The 27,431-nt window shown below is 36.4% G+C and overlaps 1 protein-coding gene across 1 annotated transcript in view; it reads right to left on the reverse strand.

Moving 5' to 3' along the window:
- LOC149816459 (uncharacterized) overlaps positions 1-27,431 on the reverse strand; it is a 96,615-nt gene that overhangs the window by 49,001 nt on the left and 20,183 nt on the right. The window contains exons 2-4 of the mRNA XM_089987780.1: positions 20,296-20,716; positions 19,925-20,150; positions 19,562-19,813 (exon numbers count right to left, since the gene is read on the reverse strand). Coding sequence (XP_089843906.1) covers positions 19,562-19,813; positions 19,925-20,150; positions 20,296-20,597 — 780 coding nt within the window. The 5' untranslated portion in view covers positions 20,598-20,716. The remainder of the gene's footprint in view (positions 1-19,561; positions 19,814-19,924; positions 20,151-20,295; positions 20,717-27,431) is intronic.

The following is a 27,431-nucleotide window of genomic DNA, read 5'->3' on the forward strand; positions in this document are numbered from 1 at the left end:
AAAGGAACCTATCACCCAACAACTTGGTCTTGCCCCAAATCAAGGGTTTTCCCAAAACATATCGGGTGGAAAGAGGAATAGGTATACCTCTCGAATACACTGAGTCTATGGCAAGGAAAAGAAACAAAAGATAATAATGCGAAAAGGAAGTGCCTGGGCGTGAAGCGCGACGGCAAACAGGAACTGCGAAAGCAAGGGACAAGGATCGCGAAACCGCGTCCTTGAATTAAAAGACAGTAAGTAGTAACTATGAAAGCAAAAGCCTGGGCGCAAAGCGCGACGGCAACAAAAACAGAAAGTGCGTAAGCAAAGGACAAGGACCGCGAAACCGCGTCCTTGAATTAAAAGACAATAAGCAGTAAATACGAAAGTAAAAGCCTGGGCGCAAAGCGCGACGGCAAACTGAAATGCGAAAGCAAAGGACAAGGATCGCGAAACCGCGTCCTTGATTTAAAAGTGTACTTATATACATATAAGTATATAAATATATCATTAAGTCCTTTCGATTATCAATTATTTAAGCTTGATTTAATTATTTAAGTCCTTGTGCAACTTCTCCTACCTTGGGGTATTGCGAGGATAGAGTCTTCTACGAACGTAAGTAATTGTCGGTTTAGTTCGCGAGGCGCGAACGGACTCCGTTGCGTAAACTGCAAAAATACGTAGTTTAGCATGCATAAAATGAATATAGGTAGGGAGAAAGCTCGGTTTCTCCGCAACTCAATGCAGGGGTCATCGGCCCTACCGTTGCGAAAGGGAACGGGGTAGGGTCCAATGACCCATGCCGTTAAAGGAGATGGGTGCAGGGGCCAAATGGCCTTTGTCGAGTTTTGCTCGACAAGAAAATGGGACAGGGGCCAGAGGCCCCTGTCTGTCTAGAGAGGGGCAGGGGCCATTGGCCCCTGTTGGGTTTTTAAAAGGAGGGGCAGGAGCCTTCGGCTCCTGCCAGCCTTCTTAAAAGAAAGGGGCAGGGGCCGATGGCCCCTGCCAATGGAACGAGTAGGGAGGAGGGAGCGCAGGGGCCAAAGGCCCCCCTGCGGCTCAAAAGGAGAGGAGGTAGGGGAGTGCAGGGGCCAAAGGCCCCTGCCGAGCCCTTGCTCGACAGAAAAGAGACAGGGGCCTCTGGCCCCTGTCGGATTAAAAGAGGGGCAGGGGCCAAATGGCCCCTGCTTGGTTTCCGAGGGGTGGGGCAGGAGCCTTCGGCTCCTGCCCCCCTCTCTTAAGGGGAAGGGTAGGGGCCATCGGCCCCTACATGGAAAGGGAAGGGCAGGGGCCATGGCCCCTGCCGGAAAATTAAAAGGGCAGGGGGCTCCGCCCCCTGCCTGCTAAGAAGAGGAAAGCAAGGGGGGCGGAGCCCCCTTGCTTGTCGAAAAAGAGGAAGGCAAGGGGGCGGAGCCCCTTGCCTGTCGTGAAAAAAAGAGGAGGAAGGCTCGGCAGGGGCCACCGGCCACCTGCCGGCCTTCCGGCGAATCAGGGGGAGGAAAAAGAGGGGGGAAAAGGAGGGGGCTACCTGGGCTGCCGTGAAGGGGGGTTCGCCGGAGAGGGTGGCGCCGTGAAGATGGGTGGGGGGGGGGGGGGGTGTCCTGCGTCGGCAAAAAGGGAGAGGGAGATGGAGTCGGGGGAAGAGAGAGCAGAGGGGAGAGAGACGAGAGATGAGAGAGAGAGTCGGGGGAGGCTCGTAGGCCCTCCCCTCTCCCCTCTCGTCTTTTAATAGGGAGGGGGCGCACACAGGGCTCGCCCCCTGTGTCGCCGGAGGCTCCCCTCCCCCTGTGGGCTGCCAGTCCCCTCGAAAAGGGTTTTCGAGGGGCTGGCACAGGTTGGATCCGGGTCGGGTCTAGACCCGACCCGGGTCCGATCTTTTTTTTTTTTTTTTACTGGTTTTACATATAGAGTGAAGACGATCTTACCACAAGCGAGTCTTTAGAGCTTACTTGATGTGGTATGATTCTTTCGATATATATTGCAAGTGGTCCCCATGCCAAGGATCAAGAAAAAAGTAGGTGCACACTTTTCAAGGCACACGATCTTCTTCAATAATTCCCAATGGCTCTGATACGATGTGAAGAATCCTAGCAAATAATCAAGTTTTCAAGTAACTTGATACTTCAAATACTCAAGACACACAATAGCATTCAAATGCTTTACACCACAAAAGAAAAGAAGTGCAATAAATGCACAGTGTTTATAAGCTTAAGAAACAAAACTCCTTACTGTAATAATACTTTACAACGGGCTCACACACTCTTATTTATAAGGCCTATTGACTCTTGAAGAGTCGTTGGTGAAATAAAGTGGATTGAATCTGATACACATAAAAGAACTCACTTTCAATCAAGTAGAATACTTGATTGAATCAAAGAAACCACCCACACAAGGGTCTAACAAATGTTATTGCATAAGGATACTCAAACGAGAGATACACTTTACAAGGCCTGAGAGGGCATATTTATAATACAAGAGAGGCACATGGGAGCAGCCCCATATGGCTGTTGGGGCTGCACCCAACGGTCACATTTGTGACCGTTGGGGCAGCTCCAACAACTACATGGAGCTGTCCCAATCACACAAATACAAAAGCAAAGGTGAAAAGGACAAAAAAAATAAAGTGCAAAAAGACAAAAGTAAAAAAAGAAGAAGTGGGCTGAAGAAATAAAGTGCAAAAGACAAAAGTAAAAAAGGAGATAAAGAGGGCTGACGCCTACAGAGTAAAAGGACCAAAATACCCTTAATAGGTATTTCGGTTTACAATATATGTATATTTTAACACCCCCCCCTCAAACTCATGGTGAAACAACTGAGAGTTTGCCAAGTAGCAAGTGAAAACTGGGTGATGGAAGCGTTTTGGTGAAGAAATCCGCTAGTTGATATTCGGATGAAACATAAGGTAATGTGATAGTCTTTCGCAAAAATTCTTCACGGACATAGTGGCAATCCATTTCGATGTGTTTTGTCCTCTCATGGAACGTATGATTGCTTGCAATATACACAACGCTCTTGTTATCACAGCATAATTTGGAGGGTTTTGTGATGTGAATTCCCAAGTCCTCCAATAATTGTCGAAGTCATACTAACTCTGACGTGGTCGTTTTCATGGCGCGATACTCAGCTTCAGTTAAGGAGAGACACCTTTTTGTTGCTTCTTGCATCGCCATGAGATTAGAGAGTCACCTACAAAAATACACAAACCAGTTGTTGAGCGTCTATCATTCACATCCCCGCCCCAGTCAGAGTCTGAGTACGCAATGACTTCTAATGAGGAAGAGGATGACAAAAACAGTCCATGACTTATAGAATTCTTAATATATCTAATAATTCTCATTACAACACTCATATGTACTGTAGTGGGAGTGTAATGAAATGGTGGTCTTCAACAAATGCACAAATAACTCACAAACAAGTGTCTATTGGAGACACTGCAAGCATGACCCTTGAAAGGGTATAAAGGGAAGAACACTTGAAAAATAAATAATACTTTATTCATGAACAAAATGCTTAAGAAGCATGGTAATTTACATTAAAGGGGTTCACCCCTATATATACAAAACAATGGGAGAGAGAGGAGAGCTCATTTTGAGCTCTCCAAAAAGAGACGTTGGATTCCAACGTCTCTTAATATAGCTGTTGGACTACAGTCCAACAACATTTATTATTATAGCTGTTGGACTATAGTCCAACAACATTTATTATAGCTGTTGGACTACAGTCCAACAGCTACTTGCACAGTCAAGTTCCAACAGGAACTTGACTGGATCAAAATATCTAGTTTCTATTGAACTAGATGCTAAAAAAGAAAATAAAAAAATAGAAAAAGAAAATAATAAAAGAAAATATAATAATATTAAATAATATATATATATATATATTGCAGTTTACATTTTAACACTCCCCTTCAAACTTACGGTACAATGAGCGAAAGTTTGTCTAAGAGGAAGTGAAATCTGGGAGCAGCGAGAGGCTTGGTGAAGAAGTCTGCTAATTGATATTCTGATGTAACATATGGCAGATCAATGGTTCCATGTAAGTATTCCTCTCTGACATAGTGACAGTCCATCTCAATGTGTTTAGTGCGCTCATGGAATGTCCGGTTGCTTGCAATGTAGATCGCACTTTTGTTGTTACAGCACATCTTTGAAGCTTGCGTTGCTTTAGCTCCCATATCTGCTAGCAATCGTCTGAGCCAAACAACCTCCATAGTGGTGGTTGCCATGGCTCTGTATTCAGCTTCGGTGGAGGAAAGAGAGACTTTTTGCTGCTTCTTGCACCTCCACGAAATTAAGGTTTCACCTAGGAACACACAAAAACCAGTAGTTGAGTGTCTATTATTGGGATCACCTCCCCAGTCAGCATCAGTATATGCAATTAAATTTAATGAAGATGAAGAAGACAAGAAGAGTCCTCGTGAAAGAGAGGATTTTAAGTATCTAATAATACGCAAAATCGCTCCCATGTGCACAGAGGTGGGAGCATGCTGAAACTGACTAACTGTATGAACCGCATGAGTTATATCTGGCCTAGTAATGGAAAGATAAGAAAGAGCTCCAACAAGTTGTCTATAAGGAGTAGGATCATCAAGAAGTTCTCCATCATCAATTTTCATTTTAACATTGACAACTTCTGGAGTGTCTACTTTCTTATCATCTGTAATTCCAGACCTGGAAACGATATCAAGAGCAAATTTAGATTGAGATATCAAATACCCCCGAGGGGAATAAGCAACTTCAATGCCTAAAAAATATCTTAATAAACCTAAGTCAGTCATTTCAAAGTGAGTTTTAAGAAGAGATTTGATATTTGCAACTCCCTGTTTGTCGCCTCCGGTGATGATCATATCGTCCACATAGAGAAGAAGAATAATGATGCTTGCATCAGATTTCTTAACAAACAAAGCAGTGTCAGTTAAACAAGGTTGAAAACCAATATCAAGCATAACATGACTAAATCGGTCATACCAAGCTTTTGGAGCCTGTTTAAGACCATAAAGAGCTTTTTCTAGACGAAGAGCTTTACCCTTAGGGATACTAATACCAGGTGGGGCTTCCATGTATACTTCTTCAACGAGATTCCCATTCAGGAAAGCATTTTTGACATCTAATTGAAAGATAGGCCATGTTCTAATGGAGGCCAAGGCTATTAAAGTTCTAACAGTGGTCATACGGGCCACAGGAGCAAATGTTTCTTCATAATCGATGTCATACTCTTGGGCATATCCTTTTGCTACTAAACGGGCCTTATATCTTTCCAGGGTCCCATCACTTTTGGTTTTGACTTTGTATACCCACCTACAACCTATAGGTTTCTTACCCGGAGGAATATCTTGTATCGTCCAAGTATTGGCCTTTTCTAGTGCATCCAATTCTATTTTCATGGCTTCTATCCATTCTATATGATTTTTTGCTTGAGAATAGGATGATGGTTCAACATATGATTGAATTAATGTAATGGCGGCCCTATACGTGGGTGAAAAAGATTCATAAGACACAAATTTTTCTGGAGGTTTAGAGATTCTAGACGTTCTTCTAGGTGGGACTTCAGAGTATTTTTGTAATGCACATGGAAGATTTTGCTCTCTACGTCTTGAATATTGTAGACTAACATCCCTATGGATTTGCTCTTCATTATCATCATTTTCAACAACAATAGGACTTTGATCATTGTCAAGGTCACATCCAACATCACATTCATTGGATTTTGAAGTTGGATCAATTAAAAACGAGTATTCAGTGACATCCTTGGATTTTTCAAATTCAAAGAAGCTTTCTTTTTCCAAAAAAGATACATTTCTTGACACATATAATTTGTCATTTTGAAAATCGAAACACCTGTAGCCTTTTTGATTATCAGCATATCCTAAAAAGGCACATGGGATTGCACGAGGAGAGAGTTTATCATTTTTGTTGGTGAAAACAAAACATTTGCATCCAAAGACTCTTAATCTAGAATAATCTGGAGTTAAATTAACAAGCTTTTCTATTGGAGTTGTATTCTTTAATGAGGAAGATGGCATCCTATTAATGAGATAGGTGGCAGTTAGGACCGCTTCAGCCCAAAAACTTTTTGGAACTTGATTTGCAATTAGCAATGTCCTAGTAGTTTTCATAATGTGCCGATGTTTGCGTTCGGCTAGGCCATTCTGTTGTGGAGTGTGTGGACATGATCTTTGATGTGTAATACCATGTAAATTGAGATAGTCTTTGAATTCGTTGGACATAAATTCTCCCCCTGAATCAGTGCGAAAAACAGAAATATCATTTTGAAACTTTTTTTTAACCATTTTATGAAATATTTGGAAGTTAGCAAAGACATCAGATTTATTTTTAAGAAAATAAATCCAAGTATGTCTAGAAAAGTCATCAACAAAAATGACATAATATGTATAACCACCTTTGGAAATAACTGGTGCGGGGCCCCAAACATCCGAATGTATTAACTCAAGTGGTCGTGAGGAAACAAAAGTTCTACTAAGAAATGGTAACCTTTTCATTTTGCCAAGAATGCAGTCTTTACAAGAAAAATTTTCAGAATTACAAAATTTTTCCAAACTTGGAAAATATTGAATTTTAGACATATGAGGATGGCCAAGCCTTTTGTGCCATAAATCCAATTCTAATTTCTGAATATTATAACAAAATGCATTCTTGGGTAATTCCAAAAAGTCCATGTAATAAAGTCCTCCTTCTCTATGGCCTTCCCCAATCAGCTTCCCTGACTGGCGATCCTGTACCCAACAACCATGAGAAGAGAAGGAGATATTACATCCATAATCAGATATTTGCGAGACAGATAAGAGATTCAAATTAAGTTTAGGGATATATCTAACTTCTGGGATAAAAAATCTTTTGGATTTTTGAAGATTTTCAAAACATCCTATTCCTTTTACTTCGAGAGATGTGCCATCGGCTGTAAAAACCTTTGACACACTTGAGTCATTTTTAAGACATTCGGATAGACTATTAACATTTGGGGTCATATGAAAAGAAGCACCAGAATCTAAAAGCCAAGGAAAGTTACCTGGACCGGAGAAAGATGCAACTGCCGCTCCAGTTGAGGCTTCGGTTGAGGAGGATACCCCTTTGAGAAGAGGTTGAAGGATTTCCATCAGTTGAGCCATATACACAGGTGCATCTTGATCTTTTGACTCAGATTCAACAGATGCAACTCTTTTTTCTTCTCTTCTTTTTAACTTTGGACATTGAGGCCTATAGTGCCCCGGTTCATGACAATGATGACAAATAACTTTTCTTTTATCAAAGTCGCCATTTTGCCTTCCAAAATGAGGCGGCTTGTAAGTACGAGTATGATTCCCCGGTCTAGATACAGCTAAAACGGAGTCATCATCAACTTTTGGAGTACTTTTTCTAAGTCTATTTTCCTCCATAGTGAGCTCTTCTATAGTATCAACAATAGAAGGAATTTTTCCACGATGTAAAAGGGCCGATTTGGTGGATTCAAACTCCGGCCTTAGACCATTCACAAATTGATAGAAATGTTCCATATCGAGTTGCTTTTGGCGAAGCTCGATGTCTTCGGCACAATGCCATTTGGGCTCAAGAAGAGCCAACTCTTCCCAAAGTTCGGACAACTCATTATAATATTCTCGAATAGTTTTATCTTTTTGAGTCATTGTCCGAACTTTATCTTGTAAATTGCATACATGTGCAATATCTTTAAGGGAATACATGTTTTTGAGGTATTCCCAAGCCTTATCGGCATGCTCAAACTTAGCTAGACTAGAGCATTTTTTAATGTCTATGCTATTGATGAGCCATGACATAATTTTTGCATGCCCTATCCTCCATTCTTTCCATTTCTTTTCATAAGTGGCTAACGCCTTACTCTTCTCTTCTTCCGTTAGAGGAACCTCTTTATCACCCTCTTTCTTGGTAAGAGATAGTTTAGGTTCCAAATCGGAACCATCCACTATACCCCATAAACCTTTTCCCCAAATGTGGTGCTTCATAATCGAAGCCCACATTACATAGTTAGTATCATTTAGCTTCATAGGAATGATGGTGATCTTGTCATTGTCATCCATCTTTTACAAGGGTAAGAGAGGAATAAATAGGAGGAGAGAGAGAAAAATAAAAAGAAAAGAAAAAGAGTAGACAAAGGAATAAGAGAGGATACAAAACCAATTTTTTTTGTAGCACAAGTTCGCCTTTCTTCAAACAAATCTTCTTGAGCCAAGAACAAGGTGATGAAACACCTTTTGTAAATGTGGCACGAAAATCGAGGCAGAAGCACTTCAAGATCTAAGGATTTCGTAGCTCTGATACCATGTAATGAAATGGTGGTCTTCAACAAATGCACAAATAACTCACAAACAAGTGTCTATTGGAGACACTGCAAGCATGACCCTTGAAAGGGTATAAAGGGAAGAACACTTGAAAAATAAATAATACTTTATTCATGAACAAAATGCTTAAGAAGCATGGTAATTTACATTAAAGGGGTTCACCCCTATATATACAAAACAATGGGAGAGAGAGGAGAGCTCATTTTGAGCTCTCCAAAAAGAGACGTTGGATTCCAACGTCTCTTAATATAGCTGTTGGACTACAGTCCAACAACATTTATTATTATAGCTGTTGGACTATAGTCCAACAGCATTTATTATAGCTGTTGGACTACAGTCCAACAGCTACTTGCACAGTCAAGTTCCAACAGGAACTTGACTGGATCAAAATATCTAGTTTCTATTGAACTAGATGCTAAAAAAGAAAATAAAAAAATAGAAAAAGAAAATAATAAAAGAAAATATAATAATATTAAATAATATATATATATATATATTGCAGTTTACATTTTAACAGGGAGCATGCTGAAATTGACTAACAGAATGAATAGCATGAGAAATATCAGGACGAGTAATTGAAAGGTAAGACAAAGCTCCAATCATTTGTTTGTATGGGGTTGGATCTTGCAGAGGTTCTCCATCATCCTTCATTTTTGCATTTATGACCTCTGGAATGTCAACCTGTTTCTCATCTGAGAGTCCTGATCTCTTAATAATCTCCATTGCATACTTAGACTGTGACAAAAAATAACCACGAGGTGAGTAAGTCACTTCAATACCAAGAAAATATCTTAAAAATCCAGGATCTATCATATCAAAGTTGTCTTTAAGCACATCTTTGATATGATTTACTCCCTGCTTATCACCTCTTGTGATTATCATATCATCCACGTAGAGTAGCAGTATAATCATTCCTATATTGGAAGACTTAACAAACAATACAATGTCAGTAAAACAAAATTTAAAATGAAGTTGAGTCATTAGATTACTAAATCTATTATACCAAGCTTTAGGAGCTTGCTTTAATCCATACAAGGCTTTTCGTAACCTAAGAGTTTTTTCATGTGCTAGATTCAAACCTAGTGGAGGATCCATGTAGACTTCTTCATCTAAATTACTATTCAAAAATGCATTTTTTACATACATTTGAAAGATAGGTCATTTTTTAATTGATGCTATAGATATAAGGGTTTTGACAGTCATCATTCGAGCAACTGGGGCAAAGGTCTCATCATAGTCAATTTCATATTCTTGATTATACCCTTTAGCTACTAATCGAGTTTTATATCTTTCCAATGTCCCATCCTATTTAGTTTTAATTTTGTAAACCCATCTACATCCTATAGTTTTTCGTCATTTCGGTAATGTTTGGATTTCTCAAGTTTTTGCCTTTTTTAAAGCTTCTAGTTCATCATTCACTGTTTTAATCCATTCTTGATGATTTTTGGCATCATAATAGGATGACGGTTCTGTATATGAATGTATAGTCATTAAACATGCTCGGTATCTTGGTTTAAAGAAATCATATGATACAAATCTACAAGGGGCCTTGGAAATTCTTATTGATTTTCTAATACTAGCAGAGTCTTTCTAATACTAGCAGAGTTTGTATCTTGATTTTGTGAGTATCTTTTTAGAGCACATGGTGGGTGATCTTCGGTCCGCCGAGTGTATGTTTGTATGGTAGTATGAAGGGGGTCAATATCATCAAGACCATTGTCTACATTTTCACTTACATCATGAGCGTCTTCATTTTCACTCTCATGATCATTATGAATGTTTTCACACCTATCATGTTCATTGATAAGATAAAAAAGAAACGAATAATCATAGTTCTCTTGGATTTTTTCTTTGCTAAAACCGTCTTCATTTTCCAAAAATGTAGCATTTCGTGAAACATATAACTTGTTTTTTTTCATGTCATAGCATCTATATCCCTTTTGATTTTCAACATAGCTTAGAAAGATACAAGGAATTGCTTTTGGGGAAAGTTTGTCATTTCTATGGGTAAGAACAAAACATTTACATCCAAAGACTCTCAACCTTTTATAATCGAGGGAGATTTTAAACAATTTTTCAATAGGAGACATATTTTCAATAGTTTTTTAAGGCATTCTATTTATTAAATAAACTGCCGTAAGAGCAACTTCGGCCCAAAACATTTTTGGAACATTTCTTGATATAAGAAGTCTTCTAGTGGTTTCAATAATATGTTTATGCTTTCTTTCAGCTAGAACATTTTGTTTAGTGTATGAGCAAGATTTTTTATGAATAATCCCATTTAGGTCAAGATTTTTTTTAAATTCTTTTGATACAAATTCTCCTCCGGAATCAAACCTAAAAATTTGAATGTTGGTTTTGAATTGAGTCTTTACGTAAAAATAAAATTTTTTAAAGCATTCAAATACTTCTAATTTTTGCTTAAGAAAAAAGATCCAAGAATGTCTACTATAGTCATCTACAAACACAACATAGTATGATACCCCACCTTTGGATATAACAGGAACTGGTCCCCACACATTCGAATATACTGACTCAAAAAGATTTTTTGGTATAAAATGTCTTTATTCAAAGGGAAAAGCTTTCATTTTGCCAAGAATGCAATCTTCACAAACCAATTTTTTTTCTTTATAACTAGTAAAAAATGGAAACAAATGTAAATTGGTCACATTAGGATGTCCTAGTCTTTTGTGTCAATTTTCTATATCTTTCTTTTCCACAAATTACAAAAAATTTGTTTTGATAACTCAAGACTGTCCATTACATAGAGATCTCCTCTTCTATGGCCTTGCTCGATCGGCTTCCCGGACTGAAGATCCTGTATTAAACAATCATTAGAAGAAAATAAAACTTTGCAACCATAATCCGTAATTTGTGAAACTGATAAAAAGTTTAAATTTAGTTTTGGCACAAGTCTAATACTTGGTAGTGAATGTTTGGTTGTTTTTTAAAAGTTCCAAAACTTTTGATTTTTAAAGATGTTCCATCGGCGGTTGAAACATAAGAATTATTTGGGTTATAATGACATTCAGATAATATTGACTTATTTGGAGTAATATGAAACGAGGCACCGGAATCTAAGATCCAAGAAGTCTTACCAGGGTCACCACTTGTGGATAAGACCGCCCCCGAGAAGGAAGAAGCATGACCTTTGAACATTGGTTGTAGCGCCTCCATTAATTGAGCTAAAGATAGTGAGCCAATGCATTTGGAGTCGTCTACATCATTTCTTTCCACCGAAGCAACCCGCTTATCATCACGGTGATCTTCCTTCTTTCTTTTAGGACAAAAAGGCTTGATGTGTCCCGGTTTATAGCAATGATAGCATATGATTTTGCCACCTTTTTTGTACTCATGATCTCCTCTTTTATCACTTCTTTCATAGTTGTTGAGATTTCTCTCATTCTCATTCTTCACAAAGTGAGGAGGCTTGTAAGTCCTAATATGACTACCGGGCTTGGACATAGCAAGTACGGTTTCTTCATCCTTTGAAATAGATGGTTTCTTCAATCTATTCTCTTCCATAATCAATTTTTCAAGAGTTTCGACTATAGATTGCACATCTCCTCTATGAAGGAGAGCCAATTTAGTTCCTTCAAATTCGGGCCTAAGCCCATTCACAAATTGGTAAAAATGCTTTGTTTTAATTTGATTCTCACGGAGTTCTACATCTTGAGGACAATGTCATTTTGGCTCAAGAAGAGTCAATTCATGCCATAGGAGGGAGAGAGCATTGTAATATTCTCTAATATTCATCTCTCCTTGAGTCATGGTTCTTACTTTATTTTGGACATTGCATATGTGAGCAATATCTTTAAGACTATACATGTCCTTAAGATATTTCCAAGCATCACTAGCAAAATCAAATTTTGCTAAGCTAGAACATTTGTAAATATCTACACTATTAATGAGCCATCCAATAATTTTGGAATGACCCATTTTCTACTCTTTCCATTTTTTCTCATAATCGGAAACGGTTTTACCCATTTCCTCACCTTGAAGAGCAACCTCCTTCCCATTCTCAATTTTCATAAGAATGAGCTTGGGTTCTTTTTCGGTACCATCCACCAAGCCCCATAATCCCTTTTCCCATATCTTGTGTTTTACTATGGATGCCCACATCACATAGTTTGTATCATTTAGGCGTAGGGGAATAGAGATTATAACTTCTCTCTCATTCTTCATTTCTTTACATTGTGAAGAGAAAGCGAAGAAGAGAGAAAGAAAGAGATACAAGACTTATTTGAGAAATGACACGCTTCCTGATGCAATAATTCTTGTTTTGTTGTATCCGCTAAGCCCACGATCCTCCTATTGAAATCAACACGATCTTTCTTTTAAAAAAATGCCTTTGGATCACCAAAGCTCTGATACCATAAAATGAAGTGGATTGAATCCGATATACATGCAATAACTCACTTTCAAACAAGTAGAATACTTGATTGAATCAAAGAAACTACCCACACAAGGGTCTAATAAATGTTATTGCATAAGGATACTCAAAAGAGATATACACTTTACAATGCCTAAGAGAGCATATTTATAATACAATAGAGGCACATGGAGGCAGCCCCATATGGCTGTTGGGGATGCACCCAATGGTCACATTTGTGACCGTTGGGGCAGCTCCAACAGCTATATGGAGTTGTCCCAATCACACAAATACAAAAGCAAAGGTGAAAAGGACAAAAAAAAAGTGCAAAAAGACAAAAGTAAAAAAAGAAAAAGTGGGCTGAAGAAATAAAGTGCAAAAGACAAAAGTAAAAAAGGAGATAAAGTGGGCTGATGCCTATGGAGTAAAAGGACCGAAATACCCCTATGGGTATTTCAGTTTATAGTATATGTATATTTTAACAGTTGGGCTATTCCCAACGACTCTAATTAGAGCCGTTGGGAATCAGCCCAACGACTCTTCTTTCTTAATGTGTACAACAGTCTGGCTGACTGTTGTACACTATACACAGTCAGCTACTGACTGTGTACAAAAATAGTACATAGAAAAGAAAAAAATAAAAATAAAAAATTACAAGAATAAGAAAAATTAAAAAAGAAAGAATTACAATCATATTCAAAAACATGAATATGCGTAAAATGAAGAAATGACTAAAATAACTCTATAGCTAATACAAGAAAGAAATATATTATATATATATAAGTAGATAGATACATATACATATATATGAAATATATATGTATATGTATCTTCTTTTATACATATAAAATATATATAGAAAATACATTGTCTTATGAGTTACAATTTAACAAGGGATTCTTCAACTTGATCTTCTAAAGATGTCTTGAAAGTATATATCAAAAGCATTTTGATGTTCATTACCCTCACGTCGAGTATACACATGTATGTTATTGGGATTCTCATTGCGAGAATCATCATTTTGATAAGAATTGTCATCACAAATATTATCACAAATTGAATCACTTTTAGACTTATTTCTAGGCAATAAGTCAAAAAGGAAAGGATAGTCAATTTCTTCTTTAGATTTTTGAATTTCAAAACCATTTTGTTCTTCAAGAAATGTTACATTTCTTAAAAAATAAATTTTGTTATTTTGAATATCATAACATCTATAACCCTTTTGATTTTCACCATAACCAAAAAAAGCACATTCAAGAGATTTTGGTGAAAGTTTATCTTGTCCTTGAAAAAGAACAAAGCATTTACAACAAAAAATCCTCAATCTTTTAAAATTCGGAAATATTTTGAACAATTTTTCAAAGGGAGAAACATTTTTTAAGGATGAGGAAGGCATTCGATTTATGAGATAAGTTGCAGTAAGAGTGGATTCAGCCCAAAAGTTCTTTGAAACATTTTTAGAAACAAGAACAGTCCTTATTGTTTCAATGAGATGCCTATGTTTTCTTTCGTTAAGACCGTTTTGTTGAAAAGTTTTTGGACAAGATCTTTGATGAATAATGTCATTTAGTTTAAGATAGTTTTGAAATTCTTTTGACATGCATTCTCCTCCGAAATCGGATCTAAAAATGGCTATATTGTTTTGAAATTGATTTTGAATAAGAATATGAAATTCTTTAAAGATGGAAAAGACATCGGATTTGTTTTTGATAAAGTAAACCCATGTGTATCTAGTAAAATCATCAATAAAGACAATATAATATGAATATCCTCTTTTAGACATAACGGGTGCCGGTCCCCAAACATCCGAATGCACTAGTTCAAATGGTCTTTTGAAAATAAAATTTCTATGTGGATAAGGAAGAAAATGCATTTTTCCAATGATACAATCATTGCAAGTAAATGCCTTTTTATTACAAAAATTTTCCAAAAAAAGGAAAAAGATACAACTTGAAAATACTAGGGTGATCAAGCCTTTAGTGCCAAGTCCCAAGATCTTTAGATTGAACGAGATTACAAAAAGATTTGGACGGCAAAGATCCATGTAATATAGGTCTTCTCTTCTATGGGCTTGCCCAATCTGCTTCTCGGACCGGAGATCCTGCATATAGTAATTGGTTGGTGAAAAAGATACACTACATCCAAAATCGGTTATTTGAGAAATGGAAAAAATAAATAAATTAAGTTGTGAAATGATTCTAATTTTTGGAACATGAAATTCTTTGTATTGACCAAAAACTTTTTCAAGACTTCCTATTCCTTCAACATCTAATGATGTTCTATCGGTCGTGGAAACGAATGATTTAAAAAAATTAAGACTTGGTTTGGATAAAAGAGATGTATTCAGAGTAATGTGAAAAGAGGCACCCGAATCAAGGATCCAAGAGGACATACCGGGAGTTGATGAGATTGTGCCACCAGAGGTAGAAGGTGTGAAAGAATTGATCCTCATGAATTATTGGAGAGTTTCTGTAAGTTGAGTAATGGAGTCCTTTATGTCTCCATCTCTTTGAATCTTCACTTGAATTGCTTGGACAATCTCCAACGAAAGCCACATTTCTTTTAAGTTTAGGGTAATCCGGTCGAAGATGACCCGGTTCATTACAATGGTGACAAATAATTTTTCTTCCACCACCAATGTTATTTTTTTTAAAATGAGGAGGTTTATATGTATACTGCATGGACTTCATCGATGTCTTTTTTAAGGGCCAAGCGAGTTTCTTCTTGACATAAATCAGTGAGGATTTCACTAAGAGAGGTAGAAGCCCTATGAAGAAGGGACCCTCTTAGTTGTTCAAATTCAGGACGAAGCCCATGGATAAATTGAAAAAACATCTTTCTCCATTTGCTCTTGTCTCATGGCAATAGCTCTTCCTTCCTATTGTGGTTCAAGAAGAGCAAGTTCATCCCATAACGGAGATAGAATACTATAATAGTCTCTAATGCTCATATCCCTTTGTTTGGTTCATCTTATTTTTTCTTGTAAAAAGAAATGCATAGTGATCATGCATAATTTCTGCATTTTATTCATATAATTCTACGCATGATTCATCGAAAAATTATATTAAAAACTCATTCTTATCGATGTTTTTGAGAAATTGCATCAGAATTGAAAATAAAGGTAAAAATGCATTTTTAAACATTTTCCTGTGTTTTTCAGTGTTTTAATTAGTTTAGGACGTTTCAATTTGTAATTTAATTAGTTTAGGAATTGTCAACTAATATTTGATTTAGTTTAGAAGTGTCCTCTTTCTAAAACACGATTTTTTAGAAGTGCTCTTTTGAAATTTTTGAAAATTATTTGGAGTTTTCTGGAAAAAAACGTGTGACCTAATATTTTAGTATAAAAACCTAATTTTCAGCCATAGGGGGCGTCTCTCTCTTGAGAAAAAAAACGTGTTCCTCTTCTCCCTCTTCTCTTCTCTTCCTCCTCATTCTCGTTCCCAATCGGTTCTCCCTTTTGCTCTTCCCCTTTCTCATTCTTGTTCTTCTTGCTTCTAATCTCTTCTGGCACTGATTCTTCTTGTCCCTATCGACGGAGGCACGTGCAACTCAGAGGTGAGATTGTTCTTCTTCTCAACCCCTCCATCAGAGGCGAATCATGAGCTTTGCTTCTTCTCCCCTGTCTCTCCATACATTATTATTTAGATTAGCTTTTATTTATTCCGTAGAATACATGCATCATATTTCATCATGACATATAGCATAGTTTAATCTTTGTTTACGTGTTGCATTTAGTTTCAATTACTTGTTTTTATTCATTGCAAAAAAAAAAGAAAAATATATATAGATATTATATCTAACATTGCATATACGTAGTTTAGTTTTTTTGTCGTGTCATTGCAAGTAATCCAACATACATCGTTAGTTGTAGAAGAGTTTCTTTGTTTTTATGAGTTTCATTGTTTTTAGATCAGATTATCTTAGATTTAGTCTAGATTTAATTTAGAATAACTTTTAATATTCATTTTTTATGTAATTTTAATTATTTAGTTAAATTAATGCTAGCCGATTAGGATTTTTATAGAATTTCAATTCTTTTTTAATTTTCGGCAGTAGATCTAATATTTTATATTTGTTTTTAGGAGTGGTTAGTTTAAATCCATTAGAATAATTAGAAATTAATTAGATTAGATTAAAATTATTTAGCCGATTTGTTCTTTCTTTCAATTATCGAGTTTTCTTTAATTAGTGTAGTTGATATTAATTTTTGTCTAACCATGATTAAGCTATAGATTAATTCCAGTTTTTAATTTATTTAGCCAGCTTTAGTTTTGTTTAATTCATGTTAATTTTAATTAGTTATTAATTTGATTGTTTAATTAAATTAGATTTAGTTGAATTAGCATTAGCCAATTTTTATTTTTTATGTGTATCAATATTAATTAATTAGTTTAGATAATTTACTTTAGTTATTTACTAAATCCAGAATTAGATTAGTTAGTGTAGATTTATTTTACTATGTTAGTTCAACCAGTTAGTTTAATTTCAATCTTGATTTTTAATTTTGTTAGATTAGTGAATTAGAAATATAATAGTTGATTCTTTGTCATTGTTAATTAAATAAGCAGATTATATCAGTTTCCTTAGTAATTGTTTCAGCATAGTTATTAGTTTAGATGTATTTTCATATAGTTAGATAGTATTAGTTAATTAATTGGTTATCCGTACAACATATAGTTGTTAGATATTACTTTGATAATTGTTTATTTCTTTTGTTATTTAGTATGTTAGTTGGTTAGCTCTTTGTTTCTTAGTAGCTTAGTTAGTTTAGTTATTAGTTATTTTCTTTAATTCAAGTAGTTAGCATATTAGTTAGAATCCTGAATTTGATTTATTAATTTCTTGAATTACGTGTTTCTTGTTTAGTTAAATTAATAGTAGTTCAAATCTTGATTTTCGGTTAGCTTATTTTCTTGTTTTCTTAGTTAGGTTATTATTTTGTCATTTAGTGGTTTGGTTTGTTACATGTTAGTTTTTCCTTTACATGTCACTTAGTTTGTTATAGGTTCCTTAGATTCTTATTTTGTGATTTTTGATCGAACTAACATTGAATTTTTGTCCCGTTTTTCTTGGTTTTGTATTTTTATTTTGCAGGGAAGCGGTCGAGCGTGCGATAGGCCCTCAAAAGTACCCCCAAAGAGCCCTCAGAGGGCCCAAAAAGGTTCCCTCAAAAGGCCCTTCGAGCACTTCAGAAGAGCCCTTCATCAATAAAGTCCAAGAACAATAAGCAAAGTAATACAAGCAGAGGCATTGCAAGGGACTAAAGCTCAAGCAATTTCAATAATTTGGGTCATTTATTTATTTCAATAATTTAGGTTTGTATAAGGCCATTAATTATTCTTTTTGAGTCCTCTACAAGAAGGTAACTCATTGTAATAGTTAGTTATTTTCATTTATCTATTTTTAAAGGCAATAAAGCTTGTTATTCTGTGGAATACAAAGTTTTCTCCCATTCCTTGAGTTCGACCCGAATCTCACCCTAGTGTGAGCCGGTTTTTATTAATTAGTGTCTGGCTTTCATAAAACTGTTTTTATCAAAAATATCTTTTTAAAATATCATTTCATAAAACTTACACCACCTAGTAAGGTCTTTTTTAATATAGATACCTTTCATGAAGAACCATGTCAATATTTTGGCATGCTCACTTTCTCAATCTTCAACTTTAGATTGGTATTCTTGAATAACTTTGGTCTTTTCTTCTTCATTCAAGGTTTTTTCTTCGTTTTCCTTCTTTTTGGTAAGCTTCAATTGTGGTTTCGGAACGGTTTCACACACATATCCCCAAAGTTTCTTACCTTTGAGGTTGTTTTCCATGGCAGCCGCCCGCATTCTATAGTTGGTTCCATTCAATTGGAATGAAAGATCGATTTTTGTATCTTTGTCGGCCATCATGGAGAGAGTTGAAGAAGAATAAAGGTATGATACTTAAAACTACATAAACATATGAAAGATTACCCCAATGATGCTTTCACAACCAAGCTCTGATATCATGTAATGAAATACTAATGAAAAGAGGTAATGTCACTAAGTGACTAAGAGATGCACAATTATACAAGCAAAAGGCCACTAATGGGCAAAAATACAATAGGCCACAAAGTCGTAATTGACAAGCACAAACAATACGAGAGAGAGCTCTAGAAAAATAAATAATCTCTTATTAAGAAGAGCTTAAACAAGCTTACATGGAAGTGGGGGAAGGCCCCTTATTTATACACAAAAAGAAGCAAAACGGGGCTCCCATAGAGTTGTTGGGAGCCCCTCCAACGACTCTATGATGGACCCCATATTAAAAAGAAAAAAAAGAATAAATAAGAAATACAAAAAATAAATAGAAAGACAAAAAAGCTTATCCCTAATGTTAAGATATATATATATATATACATTTGTTGTAAACCGAAATACCCAGTAAGGGTATTTCGGTCTTTTATTGTAATAGGCATCAGCCCATTAGGGGCTTACAATCCTTTTATTTTATTTTATTTTGTATTTTTTTATTTTTGGGGCAGCTCCAATATAGCTGTTGGAGCTGCTCCCAACGGTCATAAATATGAGCATCCCAACAGCCACATTGGGGCGGCTCCCTAGTAGCCCATTTGTATTATAAATAGGCCCTTTGTGGCCTTGTATTTCTAACTTATTTTTGAGTGACTCTATGCAATAACAAATTTGTTAGACCCTTGTGTGGGTAGTTTGATGATTTAATCAAGTATTCTACTTGCTTGAAAGTGTCAAGTGTATTCTTGCATGTTTATTGAATTCAATCCATATCATTACACCTAATGGATATGCACATTTACAAGTGAAAAGACCAATTTACCCTTGGTGGGTATTACAATATATATATATATATATATATATATATATATATAAAATTTACCAAAAGCATCGATACCTCCCCATAGATGGCCCATTTAGAGAAAAGAGGATAATCGCTGGCAAACCCAACAGGTGCAAACCAAGATGAGCAAACTCGATCCTTCAATTCATGCATACGAAGGAATTGAGATAACCAAGTCCGTTTTTCTTCAGTCTTCCAAAATGGAAAAGAAAACCAGCCAGAATTCCTCCTTCCCAATGATTTCTCCCGTAAAATAGCACGATTACCACAATGACTATAAAATACACAACATGCTATGCTTAGGACCTGCATGCAAGAAATAAGTTCATCACATCTTCAGAGGACATGCAACACTAATGGATGAATGAAAATACATATATTTTACCTCCTAATTTGAGCATGCTCCAGAGTGCTTACCGCACAGTTCTGGATGATCGTCAAGATTTCTGGCCGTTTTCCAGCAACACGAGCCACAAGTCCAACATACCATAGCCCCAGAAAAATGATGTGAAAAATAACAAGAAACAACACAGATGAGAAGTATAATGTCAAAAAGAGAGAGAGATTCATCCTCATATCGACTCCCATTGATTGAAAACTAGGGAGGTGGTACAAAGCAGCAATAAATATCCATGCAACATACCTGCAAAAGTGTGTTCACAATTAAAAATTACTTGTACCTAACGCAAACACACCCCAACCTTCAATAAACATTAGGTTCCTTCAGCAAGCAGATGCAGAAATTGACCATGGGACTATGGAGAAAACAGTGCAGATTTTATACATACCAACGGCTGAAGTTGGAATAGCTTGGCTTAATAGTTTTCCTGACAAATGGGGATGAAAAAAAATAAAAAAATCCAATTAAACATGCATATATTGACCACCATTTGATGTTGTTGTCCAACTTCTGTATAAGCGTATGCATGTTATCTGAGGAGATAAAGAACAGACAGCCCACAAACACAGCAATGATCGCATGCTGTGAATGCTTATGTGGATAAGGATATGTATATCTCAAAATTGTTCGAACATGCTCCATTCTGAGGGTATCCAAGAAGGGAGCCATTGGTTGCTTAGTGGAATCCATTTTCAATACTTAAATTAGCTCACATAATTTCAGCCCTGAAAGTATTTGTGAAGACAATATTCTTGAAACTTGAAAGGCAGAACTGTTCCGAAATGTGTGCTTGTTTCTGAATAAAGAATCTGCAAGAACAAAAGACATGTTTTCTGTTTTTAATTCAATGTGAATCCAAATAAACATATCATTAGCCATAAGCACTTGAGATGACATGGCCATGTATTCACATCCTAGACCCAACCGCTCAACATTATAGAAATGGCACCAACACCAATGAAAGCACAAAAAGTGAAGTTCTACATATGGTACAAAAGGAGAAAATACCTCCCTGTGTGTGTGTGCAGCTTCAAGTAGATAATAAAACAAGTCCCACTGAGCATATAAGCAAGCAAGAAATTGCCATAAAAAACTGTCACCAAAAGAGAAGTACATAAGGGAACTCACTACAAATCCACAAACCCAGCAGGTACACAACATCCCAGGAGTTAGTAATGAAACAAGAGTATGCACAAATAGATGCCACTAAGGGCTACAAAGATACACAAGTGTGCATAAATACAATAAACCACTTATGGGCAAGACACAATCTCACAAAAGATAGCACAAGCACAAGCCACTAAGGGCTACAAAGATACACAAGTGTGCATAAATACAATAAACCACTTATGGGAAAGATACAATCTCACAAAAGATAGCACAAGCACAAGCCACTAAGGGCTACAAGACACATAAAAAATAAATATTTTATTTAACATAAAATGCTTAAGAGAAGCATGAGAATATGTGGATTAGATCCCACATATATATACAAAAAGAATGGGAGAGAGTGAGCTCAACTAGCTCCAACAACTAGTTGAGCTAATTGTTGGACTAGCCCAATGGCTAGTTGGGCTTGCCCTAACAACTACAAAAACAAAGACTAAAGTGCCCTTATCCAGATGGAATCTCATATCTATGAGGTGGATCCATATAAACTTCCACTTTTAGTTATCCATTTGAAAAGACATTTTTTATATCTATTTGATAAATAACCCAGCCCTTGATAGCAGCAACAACTATGAGGGTTCTAACAGAGGTCATCCTGACTATAAGTGCAAAAGTTTTATTATAATCTATACCATATTCTTGAGAATAACCTTTAGCCACTAATTTGACTTTATATCTTTCTAATGACCCGTTGCTTTTAGTCTTGACTTTGTAAACTCATCTACAACCTATGGTTTTTCTTCTCTTTTGGTAAATCCTTTATCTTCCAAGTTTTATATTTCTCAAGTGCCTCTAATTCATCATTCATACCTCATATCCATCCAGGGTAACTTTTGGCTCGATTATATGTGGTTGGCTCAAGATATGACAGAATTTTGACTAGACAAGCTCTATAGTGGGGTGAGAATGATTCATATGATACAGATCTATCACGAGGTCTAGAAATTTTGTTAGATCTTTTCAAGTTACTTTGTTTATATCCTTCTAGGTTAGAATATTTTTCTAGGGTACTAGGTTGTCATTTCCTCGCATACTATATTGCATTATTTGTTAAAATACATGTATTTATGTATATATATCAATATATATACTAATTTATATCCAATCATACCCGATAAAGGGTATTTCTGTAATTCTGCCCAATAGGGGCATTTTAGTTTTTTTTATTTTTATTTTTCCTTTTTCCTATTTTTATTTTTCTTTTCCTAATTGTAAATGCAATTAATGCATAAGCATTGGGGGTCCCAACTAAGAGTCGTTGGACCCCCAACGATCATAAATATGACCATTGGGGGGCCAACGACTCCTTGTTGGGCCCCCCAATGCCCTCTCTCACTCTCTCTCTTTTGCTTATAAATAGAGGGGTAAACCCCTTTGTAATGTGTGACTTTTTCAAGCCTCTTTTGCTTTATAAGATCCTTCTTTTTAGCAAGCCCTTGTTGGCTTTGTATTTGTCCATTGTGGACTTGTTCTTTGCATCTCTTGTTTGTGAATGTCCATTGTAGGACATTGTGTTTATTTTCACGTATTTCATTACATGGTATCAGAGTAAGGTTGTGCTCTTGTTTTTAGTTCAGATCATACTTGTGTTTCCTTGTAAGTTGGCATCTCTCATATAGTTTCTCCTATCTCTAGTTTCACCATGGAAGGTGAACAAAATATTGACCTCACCTTCAAGCTAAATGGTACCAATTACTTAGTATGGACATCCGCTATGGAGAACAACCTCAAAGGCAAAAAGCTTTGGGGCTATGTGATGGGGCACCATTCCGAAACCTCAACTACAACTCACTAAAATGGAAGGAGACCAAGAAAAAGCATTAGAAGGAGGAGCACGAATTAAAGCTATTGAAGATCATCAATTTTTGATTGAAGATTGGGAGAGTAAGCATGCAAAAATACTTGCATGGTTTATGAATAACGTGGAGCTAAAAAATTGTGCAAATATTGCCAAATTTCGCAAAGCTAACGAGGCATGGTTCTTCATGAAAGGTAATGTACACTCAAAAGGACCTCGCTAGACATTTTTTTCTCCAAGAAAAGATTCGAACCATTAAACAAGGGGACATGAGTGTCCGTGACTACTTTAGCCCTCTTAGTCCCTTATGGGATGAGCTATCCCTCCTAGAACCCAAATGGGTAGATAGTGATGATGTTGAACTTAGAAGGCAACAAATGAAAAAATGATACTTTTTCCAATTTTTGCATGGGCTTAGACCCGAGTATGAGCAAGTTAGATCTTCTCTCCTCCATAGATCTAAGTCTCTTACCCTAGAAGATGCGGTTGCCGAAATATGCCAAGAAGAAACTCGTCTTGGCATGGTAAAAGGGAAAAATGAAGTCTTAGCCGTTTCCAAACCCGAAAATCATGTTAAGACTTATAAGCCTTCTCATTTTCTGAGACAAAATGGCTATAATGGTAACTACAAGAAAGCCATATGTCATCATTGTCAAGAACCAGGGCACATAAGGCCTAATTGCCCAAAGATAAATGAAGCTCCCAAGCCAAGAGTTGCTTCCGTTGAAAAAAGCACATCAAGGAAGGAAGATTCAACAAAAGGAAAGTGATGTAAACTCGGTATGCACTGATCCACGATCCAAAATTCAAACGGATCTCAATACGCGCAAAAGCTTTTTCACTAAGATGAGTCCAAACAGAACTCTGGAAAATAGGGTTTTTGGAACTCGTGCACTCTGTTTCAATAGAGGCAGTCCAAATGAAAGTTGTGCATGACGCGCATACCTTTCCAACGAATCTAAAATCACTGGATTCAGATCAGGAATGTCCACTCCACAGACTCAAAATCGGGACTGATAGTCAAATCTGTGACAGGCTCTCTGGGTTCGGTGGACAGCCTGTTCGAAGAGGGTTTTGATTCCTCAGACGATGGAGTTTGCGAAAACTTCCAACAGATGAACTGAAGGTCGGATTCAGACCTTTCTAGAAAGCTATGGCTCGTAATTTTTTAGCAATCCTACGCACCTTTACTGAATTTTAAATATCTCTGACGATCTAATTGTTAACTAACCTAACCTGATAAAGGGGTTCTAGTTGGCCACGCAAATCACCTCGGATTCGGGCATACAGATGAGGGTTTTAGAAAAAAACCCGAACTTTACTATGGTGCGGATGGATGTTAGCTAACCAGACTAACTTTTAGATTTCGATTTCACACCGTACATATTCAAATATTCGAAAATTAAGCAGCCATACACAAAATGCTATAACAGTGAATATTATATTCAAACCTAAAACGAATACGGAAAGATAGATTTTTCAGGCTACTTGCAGGCTGAATCGATTAAAATGGAAAACATGAAAAATTTAGATCTTTGTTTTATCTTTTTACATAATCAAACGGATCAGATTTTCATGGAAGGAATCGTGAGAAATCCTCAAAATACGGAACATTGTTCACAATGTTCTGGACGGGACAAAGTCTGACAGATTTTGTCTGACCGACTGCTTGGTAGGGAATTTCCGGGACCCTGCCGGCCAAATCAGGCCGCGATCTCAACAACAATGTTGTAGGCCCGTGTCTTAGCTTTCCAGGAAGCCCAAGAAGACCGAAATCGGACCAGTATCTTAGCAGATACTGACGATTCTTTGGAGTTGTCTCTGACAACTCCAGAACCCAGAATTCGATTTTCGACATAAAAACAAAATGGATAAACCACAATACTCATAATCAAGATATGACTCAAAATCACATTCAATAACAAAAAATACTTCTAAACACTCAGTACATTGAAAACAATCAATTAGTTTGCAGTTATATTCAACAAACATCAAGATCGAAGCACAAAAATAATAAGAGATCAAGGGATGCAAACACAGTTTCGAAAAGAAGATGATGTGGTTGGGCAGCAGCCAACACCAACACCAGTTCGTGGAAGGTGGGAGATGTTGCAGTCGTGGACGTGACTCTTGCAGCAACTCAGCCAACGTGCCCTTCTCCAATCAAACCTTTAAGCACACGCTAAGCTCCAACTCGCATTTTCCTTAATGCTGTCAGCAGACAACTTGTCTGGGACTTTAGCGACTTAACTGAGCTGAATTAAGCCAAATAGTAAACACAAACTTGTAGATCATGATCTTAACTTTCTAGCAAACTAAAGATCATGCAATTTGGACCAGTATCTAGGGAGATACAGTCAAAATACCGAGACTATGTTCACCCTTCAAATAACATTTTTCACTCTCTCATCACCATTTCGAAATTCTTTTCTTTTTTTCTCAAAACAACAACCACAAGCCCTCCTGGTCGACCACCATGAGGGTCTTAAGCTCTCAAAAAGGTGTCATAATGTTGTCGCCCACTTGCTCCAATCATGCACAAAGAGAGGTGGACTTCCCCAAGTCGTCGCCCACTTGCCCAATGCATGGGCTCCTTTCAAAAATGGCTATTATTGCCCCCCAACAACCACATGCTCCTTTTCTCACTCAAACTTGGAGTTTGACTGGAGTCCTTAGCTATCCAAATTAAGTGGTTCCAACTGGGTCCCAGATAGTTTGGATCTTGGGCAAGATCTAAACTGGCTATAATATGGATTCTGTCAAAAAGAAAAATACGTGAAAAAAAAAGAAAACTACCCTAACAACCTCGTACACCCTCTAGTGCCACAAAACAATCCTACAAGACACTAGAACTATCCTGATCTATAGAATCCGGCACCTAAAAAAAAAGAAAAAAAATAACAAAAATAAAATACATAAAAGTCTAAATGATTCCGGACATACAAAATAGAATCAAACTTAGAAATACAATTTCTGAGAAACAAACAAAATATCCCAAAAATTGGAACATGAAACTCAATTCAAAACCAACATTCAAATTTTTAGATCCGATTTCGAGGGAGAATTTGTATCAAAAGAATTCAAAAACTTTCTTGATCTAAATGAGATTATTCATCAAAAATTTTGCCCATACACTCATCAACAAAATGGATTAGCCGAAAGAAATTATAGACATAATGTTGAGACCGCTAGAACACTTTTTATATCAAAAAATTTTCCAAAAGTGTTTTGGGCTGAAGCCGCTCTTACGACAGTTTACTTGATAAATAAAATGCCTTCAAAAAATATTGAAAACATATCCTCTATTGAAAAATTGTTTAGAATATCTCCTGATTATAACAAGTTGAGAGTCCTTGGATGTAAATGTTTTATTCTTACTCATAAAAATGACAAACTTTCCCCAAAAGCAATCCCTTGTGTCTTTTTAGGATATGCCGAAAATCAAAAGGGATATAGGTGTTATGATATAGAACAAAACAAATTATATGTTTCACAAAATGTTACTTTTCTTGAAAATGAAAATGGTTTTAGCAAAGAAAAAATCCAAGAGAACTATGATTATTCATTTCTTTTTTACCTTGTCAACGAACATGAAAGGTGTGAAAACATTCATGATGAGCATGAGAGTGAAAATGAAGACACTTATGATGCAAGTGAGAATGTAAACGATGACCTATTTTATAATAAGATACAAACCTATACTCGATGTATTGAAGATCACCCACCATCTGCTTTAGAAAGATATTCTCAAAATCAAGATATAGATTCTACTAGTATTAGAAAATCAGTAAGAATTTCAAAAGCCTCTAATAGATTTGTATCATATGATTCCTTTAAACCTAGGTATAGATCATATCTTATGGCTATACACTCATATATAGAATCATCATCTTACCATGAAGCTAAAAATCATCAAGAATGGATTAAAGTGATGAATGACGAATTAGAAGTTTTAGAAAAGGCAAAAACTTGAGAAATCCAAATATTACCTAAATGAAGAAAAACTATAGGATGTAGATGGGTCTACAAAATAAAAACTAAATGTGATGAGTCATTGAAAAGATATAAAGCTAGATTGGTTGCTAAGGGATACAGTCAAGAATATGGAATTGACTACGATGAAACCCTTGCCCCAGTTGCTCGAACGACGACTGTTAGAACTCTTATCTTTATAGCATCAATTAAAAAATGGCCTATATTTCAAATAGATGTAAAAAATGTCTTTTTGAATGGTAATCTGGATGAGGAACTCTATATGGATCCTCTACCAGGCTTAAATTTAGCACATGGAAAAACTCTTCAGCTACGAAAAGCCCTGTATGGCTTAAAACAAGCTCCCAAAGCTTGGTATGATAGATTCAGTAATGTGATGACCCAACTTTATTTTAAATCTTGTTTTACTGACACTGCGTTGTTTGTTAAGTTTTCCAATGCAGGGATAATTATTTTGTTGCTTTACGTAGATATGATAATAATTGAGAGATCAGGACTCTCAGATGAAAAACGGGTTGACACTCCAGAGGTCATAAATGCAAAAATAAAGAAAGATGATTGAG

This window comes from Nuphar pumila, chromosome 14, assembly GCF_984573655.1.
Source record: "Nuphar pumila chromosome 14, dmNupPumi1.hap1.1, whole genome shotgun sequence".
Taxonomy (NCBI): Eukaryota; Viridiplantae; Streptophyta; class Magnoliopsida; order Nymphaeales; family Nymphaeaceae; genus Nuphar; species Nuphar pumila.